Source organism: Lissotriton vulgaris, chromosome 10 (assembly GCF_964263255.1).
Source record: "Lissotriton vulgaris chromosome 10, aLisVul1.2, whole genome shotgun sequence".
NCBI lineage: Eukaryota > Metazoa > Chordata > Amphibia > Caudata > Salamandridae > Lissotriton > Lissotriton vulgaris.
Genome location: NC_141698.1, coordinates 793,117,114 through 793,130,426, shown reverse-complemented (window position 1 = coordinate 793,130,426; position 13,313 = coordinate 793,117,114). Strand labels below are relative to the sequence as shown.

General features: G+C 46.7%; 1 protein-coding gene across 1 annotated transcript in view; it reads left to right on the top strand.

Annotated features, from left to right (window-relative positions):
- Positions 1–13,313, top strand: part of DNAH11 (dynein axonemal heavy chain 11) — a 3,435,931-nt gene that overhangs the window by 2,753,632 nt on the left and 668,986 nt on the right. The window contains exon 68 of the mRNA XM_086939827.1: positions 1,513–1,677. Within this exon, the coding sequence (XP_086795953.1) occupies positions 1,513–1,677 (165 nt within the window). The remainder of the gene's footprint in view (positions 1–1,512; positions 1,678–13,313) is intronic.

Here is a 13,313-nt window from a genome sequence, read left to right as displayed (position 1 = left end):
GCATGTCACAGATAGACAGGGACCTGGGCGCTTTAGTTTTAAGCCCTGAAGTGCCTAGGTCTAAGTGTCCATAAGTGATGCCTTGTCACAGCTTGGGTCAGCAACCTCAATGACTTCATCCCGCTCTTTTACAAGTACAGAACTGCTGCCTACTGTCATAGGCTGAGCCGCAGTCAGCCAACAATTGGAGGTGGCAGTTCCCAACCCAACTTGAACGTCAGAGGCGTCCCTCTTGCCACTTCTGATGATCACTGTAGCCTGGTAAGTTTATATTTTTCCTTTTAATGTTTGTTACTTGCTTGTGTGTAGATATGAATGTATACGTATTAGTGCGTGCCTGCTATCAATGGATGTGTGCGTATGAATGCGCTTGTGAATTGTGGGTGTATGTGTACGTGCTTGTGGATGTATTGATCCGAGTGAGTGTGCATGTAGATGGGTGAGTTTGAGTATGTATGTTTGTCCATATGCGGCCTGCTCGCCCTTCACCCCGCCTGCTCAAATTACCGACAGCCCCTGCTCCTAATGTAAATCCCAGGATTTAGAAATCGCATATAAACAGGGCCACGGATATTATGTGATTGTGCAGTGATTTTTGTATGATTATAGATTTGCCGCATTTGCCACATAATCTGATTTTCACAAAAAACATATTTTGTTTCTAACTCAAACAATTCAAGCGTTACTAAAAATGCAGAGAGACGTGCTGAAAGTGGAAGGCCCTTTGCCAAACTGGATTGGTCAACTTTCCCTTGCTTATTGCAATATTTGGGTGTTAAACTGGTACTAATGTGATGCAACCAATGCCCAGACAGTGTTACCAAGTTTAGAAATATCGCAATAATGAAGTAATACTGTTACAAAATGTGCTGCATTATGTTGCATGCTTTGCCTGTTCTTTCCACATAATTGACTGAACTCTGCTGCATATTTAGGTCCTACTCTGCCGCATACTTTCAGTGGTCCTGCATAAAGAATTACTACAGTAGTACTTCTCACTTACTAAAAACTGTAATTCACAAACCTACGAGTGTAAATTTCCACCTCTCCTATCTTTTCTGTGAGGAGATCCTCATATGTGTAACAATACTACTAAGGGCCCGATTACGATGTCGGATGGACCAGAGTCCAGAAGTAGTGCAATCTTTCATATCTTTGGCACACCTACACATGTCATTTCCCCTCACTCCACACAACTCCCACCACCCATCCGGGTTTTCCAAACTGTGCAAAATAGTACAAACTTGGCACTTCCCAAAACATCGTAAATTTGAGGTGGGGGGGCTGAGGTGATGGTAGCATGAGAAACAGGGTTACTGTCAAATAAGAACATTCTTTCTATTTTGTGTTTAGTCTAAAAGTGTTGTGCAGTTTATTTGGACTGGGCGGCACCTGATATTTTCTAATGTTTATGGTAGAAATGATATTTTATTCTTAAAAAAGTATGACCACAAACCAAATTTTATCAATTTCCCTCTAATTAATTGGCGGTTGTTTTGCACTTTCTTCCAGTCTGTACTGACAAAGCAGCAGAATTATTTTAAGATTGAATTGAAGCACTTGGAAGACGAACTCCTGACCCTTCTCTCAGCTGCGCAGGGAAGTTTCTTGGGAGATACAGAACTGGTGGAGAAGCTAGAGTCAACAAAGACAACTGCAGCTGAGATAGAGCATAAGGTAAATACTTTTAATTAAATGTAACCAGAATTACAAGCAGAGCTTGTAAATAATGGGTTTCCGCTGGATCTCTGCTCTGGCAACTATTTCTGTACCGGATCTGACCGACCCAAGAAGCATGCTGAATATGTTCTGATGTAATTTCAGACAAAGGATATAATTCAGCAGAACCCACCGGCTGCCAGCATTCCATTAGGAGCAATGGGACCTACTAATTTGTATTCATATCTTTTTTAGAGCTACTCATACCAGTCTAGTAGGGTGTCAGAGCACCTTACATCATACACAGGGGCACACTAAATCATGCAAGTAAGTATACAAGAAATGTTGCATAAAACAATGAGGCTTATGAGGTTTAGGAACAACATATCATCCATACTTTGAAGCACTCCGGTTTAAGAGTGAATGGTTGGAAGATACACTAAGGGGCCGATTCAGATCTCATTCAGAAGAGCTCCGAATCGGATACGGGACTGCCTAAACCGATAAGGAGCCCTTGTTCCCAACCGAATCATTTACAGTTCTGAACAGCCAAGTACGATGCCTTATAAGCCTTAGCGCTGACCGAATCGGTTCCGGAAGGCTCTGGGAGAGATAGAGCCCTTTGGAGCCGAATCGCAGGGCTCTGTGGATTAGGTTTTCCAAGCGAACAAGTACGATAAAAGATTCGGACAGTGTTTGCGATTCGGTTTGCCCGGGTCAAATAGGCTGCTGAAATCAGTCTTTGGGGGCCCGTAGAAGGCTCCCCTTCACCCGGGGCCTTCCGAATCATCTATAGCAACAAAAAGTGTATAAGAGTCTAAAGAAAAAACTACACTTCGTGATAAAAGGCATGAACTACTCAGAAAGGAAAGAAAGAAAGAAAGAAAGAAAGGATGTACTCCTGTGTGTCAATTAAGCACAGCAAGATATTCCCCGGGTATAAAAAGTACCCATCTGTTATCGTCCGATACCGCCCTGTTCATCATATGGGCCTCCTCACACCAAGGAGAATAAGCTTGCAGCCACTAGATGCTGGAGTGGTTGCCGCTAAACCATCGAGAAAAAGAGTGATTTATGGGTATCAGGTAAGAGTGCTATTCATCCGCTGCCTTCTTCGGGACCAAATTTATCGCTACTTCAAAAAAAGTGAAAAAATGACAAGAAATATAAAATGATAACCATGTCACCTGGTAGTCCTAGGTTTACATAGTACTTCCTCCAGAGTACTTGAATGTCATCCAGAGTAGAAGGAGAGTCATGCCAAATACAGGAAGCAAGGAAAAAAGAGAGAAACAATCAGTGATGTCATACTTAATACGAACATTCACTCGCAGCTCAAGAATTGCTGGTATATCCATATGCGTCAACTATACACATATTGGCCCCACATTAGGGGTATGCATCCGCTTACCTTATAGGTAGGAGGATAAAGCATCGCCTCACCTGGCTGCAGCTCAGGTAAGTGAAGCACCGCTCTGGTAAAAGCAAAAGGATTATAGGTCAGAGTTCATGATGTTAAAGCCCCTACTTATTGATCAGTGTACAGTAAACCACCTTGTAGGCCTTTTTAAAAGAAAGTCTGTATGACTATATATACAGCAGTGATAAAACCACCCGTCATCTATCTGCTGAATGGATAGAAATACTGTACAAAGACATTCTAAAGCATGTTCAATATGTGTCTACTCAGAAAAATATATATTTCCTCTGTCTGACAAGGTAAGCATAGATAAGCAGTATATCATTTCTACAGCCATCTGTAATGATATTATTCTATTTCACTCCTAAATCAACTCTGATGTAGTCAAGCGAAAGAGATTAACTCGTGCTTAGATCGTGTTCAAAAGGTTCAAATCCATGATCTTCAAACATCCGCACGTTCGCATTTGCTACGTTTATGCCCCCGTCCCTTCCAACTCTAATTGTGATCATGAGTAAGCATTTCCCAGTCTTATTTAGATCCAGATAGCGTTTATACCGACAAAGACTCACTCCTCATTCAAGCCATGTCGGCAGATATGCCATCGAGGCTACAGAATGCGATTTTGCAAGAACCGTCTGTGCCCGAAAAGGACTGTGCACGTTCTTACCTGGCCGTCAGTACTCCTGGCGTCCCTCTGAGCCGTCTCGGGGAGGTGACCAGCAGTACCGCCGCGCCATTTTTATGTTTGTATACGCCATCAATCAGTGAGTCACTTGGATACGTCGCCTACGTATTGACCAAGAGCAGCATGGGAAATGTAGGCGTAGCATCATGACTCCCTATATTGTTTTCTAAAAGATACTTGGAACCGAGTGTTCAAGTACGAGTTCTTAGTAGTCGGAAAGACAATGTCATGGGAAGCCTTTTTGTTCCTAGTTGACCTACAAACCCGTTCCGCCAATTGTTGCGTACATGGAAACGCTACATTGACGATATTTTTGTCGTCTGGCACGGTACTACCGACAATCTATTATAATTTCATCAGTGGTTGAACACAAGGAATAATTTCCTACGCTTCACAGTGGAGCATGATAAACATCAGTTAGCATTCCTCGATCTCCTGATAACAGTAACATCCACAGGGCTCGGATCGGAACTTCATAAAAAAAGGGAAGGGAGGGGGGCTCTGTTTCCCGGTGCCTCCGGGAACTAATGTATCCATGATAGCATACTTTTAGCAGCGTGCGGAGGTGTGAGTGTGTATGTGCGAGGTGAAGGTCGGGCTGTATAATTCTGAGGTGCACCTAGCAATGTTCAGAAGGACATGTCATATGCGTTCGAAGTCTGAGGTTAACTCTGGGGCGACTTCTTACCGTGTGGTGTGTCTGTGTCACGTTGAGCCTGGGGCGGACTGGATTATCCCGGGTTGTGTATCCTCCAAAGTCTCTGGCGGGTTCGTCTCATGCATAAACGTATGTAGCATTTGCACCCACTCCAGGGAGATAGGATGCTTTTGGGTTCCCTGAATCTCTTCTTCCCTGAGTGTCTCTTCCGCCTTCCCCCACTTTTTTAGAGCTCCCACCCAGGCTGCCTTTGGAGGGCCGGTGGGGGTTCTCCAGTGCATGGCTATCCCTCTGTTTGCGAGCAGAATGGCGAGGGACACGAATCAGCACTGTACTTTTTCGGTCTTCCGCCTGCGGAAGATCCCGAGTGCACAAGCTTCCCATGTGGACATAGTTGTGATGCCTGTCATTGTGCTAAGTGTCCTGTGGAGATCCTCCCAAAAATTGTGAATGTTAGGGCAGTCCCAGAAAATATGTTTAAGATCTGCAGCGGGGGATTGGCATCTGGGGCATGCAAAGTGTGTGTCTGGGAAGAACCGACTGAGACGGTGTGGCGTGAGATAGGCTCTGTGGAGTATGTTGAATTTTATGTTACGGAATCGCGCGTTCCTGGAGACTTTTGGGGGGTATTCTAAGGCCTTTTTCCATTCTGTGTCATTGACTACTCTTCCTATGTCCGTTTCCCATTTTTGCCGTAAGGGCTGCAGGGAGGGAAGGATCAGTTCCCGCACGCTTTGTAGAACCAGGTGACGAGATGACGCCCCACTCCCATGTGTCGGATGGTGTGAATCACTGGGTGTGTCTGGGGTTCCCCTTCGTGTGGGTTCCAGTATCGGGGACTACTGTCTAGCAGATGTCTATACATTAAGAATTGGCCGGGTGGAATATCTTATTGCTCGGTCATCTCTGCAAATGTCTTGAGCTGGCTCTCCTCATATAAGGACTCTATCTCGGTGACTACTAAGTCCGTCCATGTCCAAAGGACATTCGCGGTGTAATATTTCTCCTTCTTGGGGAAGCCCACCAGTGGCAATAAGGGGGAGTATGGAGGCCTATTTTTCGACATGCGATGTATTCTCATCATGCATGTACGGGCGATAGATACTTGTAGTGGGTAGATGCGTATTGGTGTAGTGCCTGGTAGCAGCAGTCTATGGAGCGCTGGTATTGGTATGTGGACATCCATGGTGTTGGTTTCCCCGGTGTGGCGACCCGCTGTCCAATAAGACAACCATTGTAGCTGTGCCGCCAGGAAATATGCCTCAAATGAGGGTGCCCCCAAACCGCCGTCCGTTGTGGGCAAGTATAGTGCGGAAAACGCCACTCTGTGCCGGCTTCTCCCCCAGATTAGCTCAGCGAGCAGGCAATCCAGTTCCTTAAAAAAGGAGCGAGGTGGTATAACCGGGAGGTTTGTGAAATGATACAGCAGTCGGGGGACCATGATCATTTTCGCTAACGCTACCCGGCCTATTGGGGCTTGAGGCAGAGTTTTCCAGAATCCCACCACTGATCGGATACCTGCTAACCTCCGCCGATGATTCCCCTCATATAGATCTTCGGGGTGTGATACAGTTGTACTCCCAGATATCTGGGTGCTTCGGCGTTCCATGCAGGCGATCGAGGTCCAATCTGTATTTCGAATGGGGCTAGGTGTGGGCTCAATGGATATATTGTGGATTTCCCCCAAATTACTTTTAGGCCCGAGGCTTCCGCGAATGCTTCAAGCGTCTTCCATAGTGGGGTCAAGTCTTGGGTGACATCGCGGACATATATTAATAGGTCGTCTGCGTACAGGTACACACAGTGCACCGTGTCCGCCAGAGGGATTCCCCAGTTCTCACCCTCCTGCCTTAGGCGTATCGCTAAGGGCTCTACCGCGAGGGCAAATAGAAGAGGGGACAACAGGCAGCCTTGTCTGGTGCCTGTCTCTATTGCGAACTCTGGGGAGATGTATTTGCCCAGTCTGACTCGAGAGGTAAGGCATGTGTAAAGGAGCTTGGTGTATGCTGTCAGTATTGGGCCGATGTTAAGATGACAAAGGACCTCGAATAAATAGGGCCATAGGAGTGTATCGAAAGCCTTTTCGAGATCTAATATGAGACACGCCGCTTTGGGAAACCGAGTCCCCGCTCTGTCTTGAATGTTGAATATCCTACGTAGATTTTGGGATGTGTTACGTCGTGAGACGAAGCCGCATTGGTCCGGGTGGACCAGTGGTATCAGGATCTGGGCGAATCTGTCAGCCAGTATTTTTCCTAGTATCTTACAATCGGCGGTGAGCAGAGTTATTGGCCTATACGAAGAGGAGAGCGTTAGGTCTCTATGGGGTTTTACAAATGTAACTATGACTGATTCCCTGAGGGATGTCGGTAGTTCACCTCTATCTAGTGCCTCATTATACATGGTGCCCATACGGGGGAGCAAGTGGGCTGAGAATGTACTGTAATATACGAGTGGGAAGCCGTCCATTCCCGGGGGTTTGTTGCGCGCTAGCGCCCGATTGCTTGGGTGACATCTGTTGTTTTAATTCTCTTCTCTAGCATTTTCCTGTCTGCGGGCGGGACCTGGGGTAACGGTATTGATTGAAGAAAGTCAGCGGGTGCATGAGTGTCGCTTGGTCTTGGGGCTTGATAAATGTTGGAGTCGTAGATGTGGAAGACATGTAGGATATCGGGCTGTGACTGTCGGAGTGTGCCAGTCTGGTCTCGTATCTCTGCGATGGGTTGTGTCTCCAGGTTTTGTTTGGCGAGCTATGCCAAGAGGGTTCCTCCTCTATTGCCCTCTCGGTGCACCCTGGCATTATATACCCTGAAGTTATATTTACGGAGATCTCTTAGTGTTTCAGAGTAGCTGGTCTTTGCCCTGGCTACTTGTTCCACAGTGGCATCGACCTTGTCCTCTTTTTTCAGTAGGTCTGCTAGGGTGTGCTGGGCCCCCTGTAGCGCCTTCTCTACTGTTCTACGTACCCCAACTATTTGCTGTATGCAGTGTCCCCTCGCCACGATCTTATAGGTATCCCATCCGACTAGCCGTGATGTTGCTGTTCCCGCGTTTAATGTGTATTGTTCCTGGATATGGTCCCCATGTTCTTGCTTGAACACCTGATCTGTTAGGCATTCTCGCGATAGCCTCCAGGTGGGGATGGGGGATGAGGTGGTCTCCATCTGAGAGTTATCGAGTGAGCGTCATGATCCAAGAGAACCCTCCCCAAATAATCTGAGTGTTGTACTTTGGGGAGTATGCCTATAGAGCATAAAAATCTATTGAGGCACACTCGTAAGTCATGAGGGATGGAGTGAAAGGAATATAACTTAGTGGTGGGGTTTCTAGTTCTCCAGACATCTGCCAGTGCCCAGTGTTTTACCCATGTGTTAAATAGTTCTGTTTGCCTGTGCGCTGGTGAGTGCGCTGGCGGATGGTGGGACCTGTCAAGGGTGGTATCTAGTAGACAGTTATAATCGCCGCCAAGTATCCACGGGGCGTACGTGTGTTGGGATAGTGTTCCCGTGAGGTGATCCCAGAATGTGGCCTGTTCCACACTGGGGGCATAGATGCTCCCTATCAGCACCGATTGTCCGTCTAGCAGACCCACTATCATTGTGTAGCGCCCCTCCTTATCTATCACTCGTGTCTGTTCATTAAGGGGGTACCCAGCCTAATCCAGACTAGGGCCCGTCTGGTAAACGCTGAGTACGCAGACAACAACCCTCCATTTCCTACGTAGGCGTTCCACTTCCACCCCCGTCAGATGAGTCTCCTGCAGAACGGCGAAGTGTACCTGCTGTCTCTTAATATAGGCATATACTGCATATCTTTTGCTCGCTGTGTGCATACCCCGAACGTTCAATGTGATAATTTTAATGTCGGTATTAGAGGGGCCAGTGGGCCTGTCTGTTAGTGCTTACAAGTGAGAGTTTTCTGCAGTGAATAGATCTGCCCTGGGGGCCTCAGCTGGCAACCCAAACACCCTCCCCCATACTCCGCACTCATATGGCCGCCCGCTCCCATGGGGATTTCCGGAAAGGTGGTTTAAGGGATGGAACTTAAACATAAACTGAGGGATATATTCCCAACTGCTAGGCCCTATTGGTCGAGACAACAAGTCCAAACTGAACATTCCGTTCTGTCTCTAGTTCGTAACGCCCGGGGGGTGGTTTGGTTCCGTCACTGGGGAGCAGCGACGCAGCCGCCCACTCCATCATGCGCAAGGATGCATGTCTGCTGATGTTTGGTTTTCTTTTCACGCACTGGAAAGGGAGTGGATTCCACCCCATGTTGAGTGCACAGCTTTAGTGTCCATTGCATTCCAAAAAATGCCATCACATTAATCCTTTTGTCCAAATCCTTTTTATTCATCATCTGTGTCAAAACGTCATAATTTCTTCTTACTTTTACGCAAATCACAAGAGAGAATGCTTACATCTTCACTCAATTCTTTCTGAAGCAGACATGCTAATCCAAGCCTTATTCTGCGCCATGAAAAGTGTATGTAAGTTTTATATACATCCGTAAAACTTGTTTACCCAAATCATTTCGGGCCTTCTGTCTGGCCCTTTGTCAGGGGTATACTAAAATGCAAAATACATTCTGTTAGACTATGCTATTGCCCAATCTTACACAATCCTGGGTGCACATAACAGCCCATCCCACTCTCACAAATCAATGTTTTTCCCGCTAAAAAACGTAGCATAGTGCTACTCTTTCTGATGAGTATCCCTGCTCTCCTCCGTGCCTTTCACCTTTTCACTCTTCGTGCCCCTCAGATTACAACCTCCGAGCAGCGTTGCATAACTCCCACCTTTCTCATGCTTTTCAACTCTCCCATGTCCCCTCCCAATCGATCCTACCTCTTTTCTTTACTACACTGCCCTATCTTTCGTTCGGCTGTGTATTTTTAAACATTGTAAGCTCTTCCCAACTCCTTCCTGGTAATACCTTATCCATACCTTCCAAAATGTTCACGTTCGTATTCACTGCTCTCTCACCAAACCGATCTCAGCCTAGTGTGTTACACCTAAGCATGGGCGAATTTTGCGAATCTGGCATTCGAGAATTTGCGTATTTGCGAACTCGCAATCCGCAAAATCTGCGAATTCTCGAGAATTTGCAGATTTTTTGGGGTTTTTTGTGTTCGCAAGGGTTTCTGCCAGTTCGCGAGGGTTTTGTACCAGTTCGCAATTGCGAACTTACTTGTCGGCACGCAACGGTCGCGACTATGTTGTTTCTACGTCTGGTTCATCATCACAGGTTCACAGCACCCTCTGTTTGAACACTGCCACCCTCTGTTTCTCACATGCCACCCTCTGGTACATCAATGCCACCCTCTGGTTCATCAGCATCACTGTAGATTATGGAGGGGAAAAGCAAGCACACCTGCCCTGCTTCAACTGACATGAATTAATTTGGGGTTGATTTATTAATGTGTCACTGTTTTAAAATTCCAGTCCGGCACCTGCTTCCTTATCTGTAATTTGCTTTCTGTTGCAGTGCAATTTTTTTTCCAGGACCTTTGTGGCCTACTTGAAGCTATTCTATGAGCCTGCTGTGAGGGTCAGAGCAGGGTCATAGAATTGTTGCAACTAGCAACTGAACTCTGGAGGGGCCCCAGTCAGGAAGCACTACAGGGAATGGTTACTAATGATGAGTTTGAACTTTTGCACCTGCTGAGTGCTTTCAGTTTTGCAAAACTCGTTTTTCTGCAGAACAGCAACTGTAATGTCCCAAACAAACATAGGCAACTGAACTCTGGAGGAGCCCCTCAGGAAGTACTACAGGGAATGGTTACTAATGATGAGTGAACCTTTGCACCTACTGAGTGCTTTCAGTTTTGCAAAACTCATTTTTCTGCAGAACAGCAACTGTAATGCCCCAAACAAACTTACTTGTGAAGGTTGATTTCTAATCCAAAAGTGATCCAAAAGGCCTCAAATCCCAAAAAGTGCAGGCAAATGTCAACCTGAGGAGTTATTCTGATAAAAATCATCATTTTCAGAAGGTCTATGCTGCTTGCTAGTGGATTTCTTGTGCAAAATTGCAAATTTTGTAATTTCGCAAGTGCGAGATTGTTGCTGCCCGCCGCACCTACATGTTCTCAATTGCGAACTCTCGCGATGCGTCGCCAAACTCCTGCGGGATCCCGCAGCAAGATCCAAAATGGCGCAGCACTCGCAAAATATAGAGAAAAACAACTCTGCAAACGCTGAATGACGGTAAGTGAACGCCGCACGCCGCAAAATTGTATCACCAAGAAAAAAAAATCCGCTGCGTGCGAATTTGCGGATTTTCGGTAAATTCGCGAGAGTTCGCGGATTGCGAATTTACCGAAAATCCGCAAAATCCGCGAGCGGAACGGATTTTCCGCCCATGCTTAGTTACACCCTCTAAACCGGGCTTCTCATACCACAGTTCGTCTCCGCCCCTCAAATACACCTGTTTCCAAACAATCTCCTCACTTCATTAAAACTTACATACACTTTTCATGGCGCAGAATAAGGCTTGGATTAGCATGTCTGCTTCAGAAAGAAATGAGTGAAGATGTAAGCGTTCTCTCTTGTGATTTGCGTAAAAGTAAGAAGAAATGAGGAAGTTATGACTCAGATGATGAATAAAAAGGATTTGGACAAAAGGATCAATGTGATGGCATTTTTTGGAATGCAATGGACACTTAAGCTGTGCACCCAACATGGGGTGGAATCCACTCCCGTTGCAGTGCGTTATAATTTAATAGCGCGGCCTGGGGCTGTCCGTGCTTTTTGGGGAAGCACGCGACAAAAGAAAATACAGTGGCATAAATTAGACAAAAGTAAAGAAGAAAAAGGTGTGCACTTTGTCAATCTCTACAGTGCATGGTTTTCTTTTCAGCCATACGCGGTGTGCAGAGATCGGGAACTCCAGAGGGCGTTCTGGCTAATATCGTGGCTGGTCCCCAGTAGCCGGCTCGGGCCAGCAGTCGGCGTGCTGATGGTCAACCTTGCTGTCTAAATTAGATAAGGCCTCAAATCTTTTCAAGATAGGAATACAAGGTGTGAACTCCATCTGGGATCTTACTGGGGGCCTTTAAAAATAGCCCAGGGGAAGGGCAGCAATAGAAGTAGCAGAGAGTGGGTAGTCATCATGAGTTTCGAGGATCATTTGGGCAACTGCAGGGTTTTGAAAATGTGCAACAACACAATCCCCCCCGATGTTTTTTGTGACCGCCCCACCCATGCAACTCTGCGCACCATCAACATATTGTTGGTCAGGGCCACCCTGAACCCTTTGAATCTAGATAATCAATCCACTGTTTTGTTTCTTAATTGGCTCCAGGATTCTGATTGATCGGTTCTCAGCGGCGGAACACCGGCCAAGACCACCACCAGAGGGCTAGCCGTCGGTGGCAAATCTAAGATGTCTCACGCAGGCTTCGTAGGCCCGCCATTGATAGTACTCAGTCCCTTACAAGAACCTGCCGGAGCAACGGTTAAAACCCTAGGTGGTCCCTTCGGGATATGGGCATTCTGGCCACCCAAACAAGGAAAGGTTGCCTGCCCCCCGTGCCTTGGGGTGCTGCGCTTGATTGTGTCAGAGAACCCCAGGATTTAAACTTGCATGCTGAGGTTGCGGACTTGCTATGCGCAAATCACCAAGCGGTTTCTAAGCGCTTGCTTAGGGAACCCGTCCTAGTATTCCCCTGTGAGATAACCCCGGCAGGGTATCCGCAAGGTGAAAGCCAGGCATCCCGCCGCGAGGGGCCGTTGTGGAGATTAAGGAAGCTATTGCCCAGAGTCGCAGAGTGTGAACCCGTGAATCGAGTAGGCACCGGAGCGAGAATTGTCGAGTCCATGGACATTTTAGGACTCAAGACCTCGCCGAGCCGGGAATTGAACTCTGGTCCCGGGCTGACCTCTGCTTCCAGGTCTGCCTCCTCTAACCAGTGAGCCACACTTCTCCACTTGTTCTCCACAGTTCTTGGTGATTGCTTCCCTTTGGGTAGTTTACTCTTTCCTTTCTCTTTGTTTTTTACCCCTCGAAGCTAGACTACCCCTAGTACGCTTTGCCGGGGGTTCCCCTGGTCCACCCTCTGTGTTGAGATCCAACCCTTGTAGACATACCATAGCCATCCCTTCAATATCCTTTAGTGGCATTTTGGATCTTGTCTCACAGTCGCCTTTTTTTTTTTTCTTTTTTTTTTCCTATTTGTACCAAAGTATAGAAAACAATGACCTGGTGGGTTTTTTTTTGTGTTTTTTTTCTTTGTCCTCATACATGCCACCAGAAGATGTCTACTCTAGATGGGATCTCTCTGAGCCTTTCGCACACTCAAACTTAGATTCCGCCCCTGGAATATGTGCGCGGCCAACAGAATTCACCCAGAGGTAGGCTGTCTCCTTGTCCAACTCCCAACTCCCTCGGTACAAGGGAGGACCGGACCACAAACCTCTGGCATAATCATTGGACTTAAGTTATTTTTCTGACCAAACTTTTAACGCAGACCAGACCTTAATGGCGCTCTCTCCACCACACACCCTGTCTGACTGACTGATCATCATGATATTCCTTAAGCAGTCAGCGAATCTTGGGGGGGCCTTAGACTTCCACTCTCTGCATATTTCTCTCCTAGCAATTACGATCACATAGAAACAAAAACTGTGTTGCACTATTGTTCATCAGGTACCTCTGCGGAAGACCGAAGAAGATCAATCTGGGGCAACAGGAGATTGAAAATGATAGAACCTCTTCCAAAAAACTGCACACCTGCCTCCTGTAGTTGGTAATTGCTGGGCATTCCATAAACATATGCAGATCATCAGCTTCCGTAAGATTACATCTCGGACAGTTATAGCTCTCAGCTGAAAACCTGGATAATTTGGCAGGAGTCCAATACACCCGGTATGCTGTAAACAAATGAT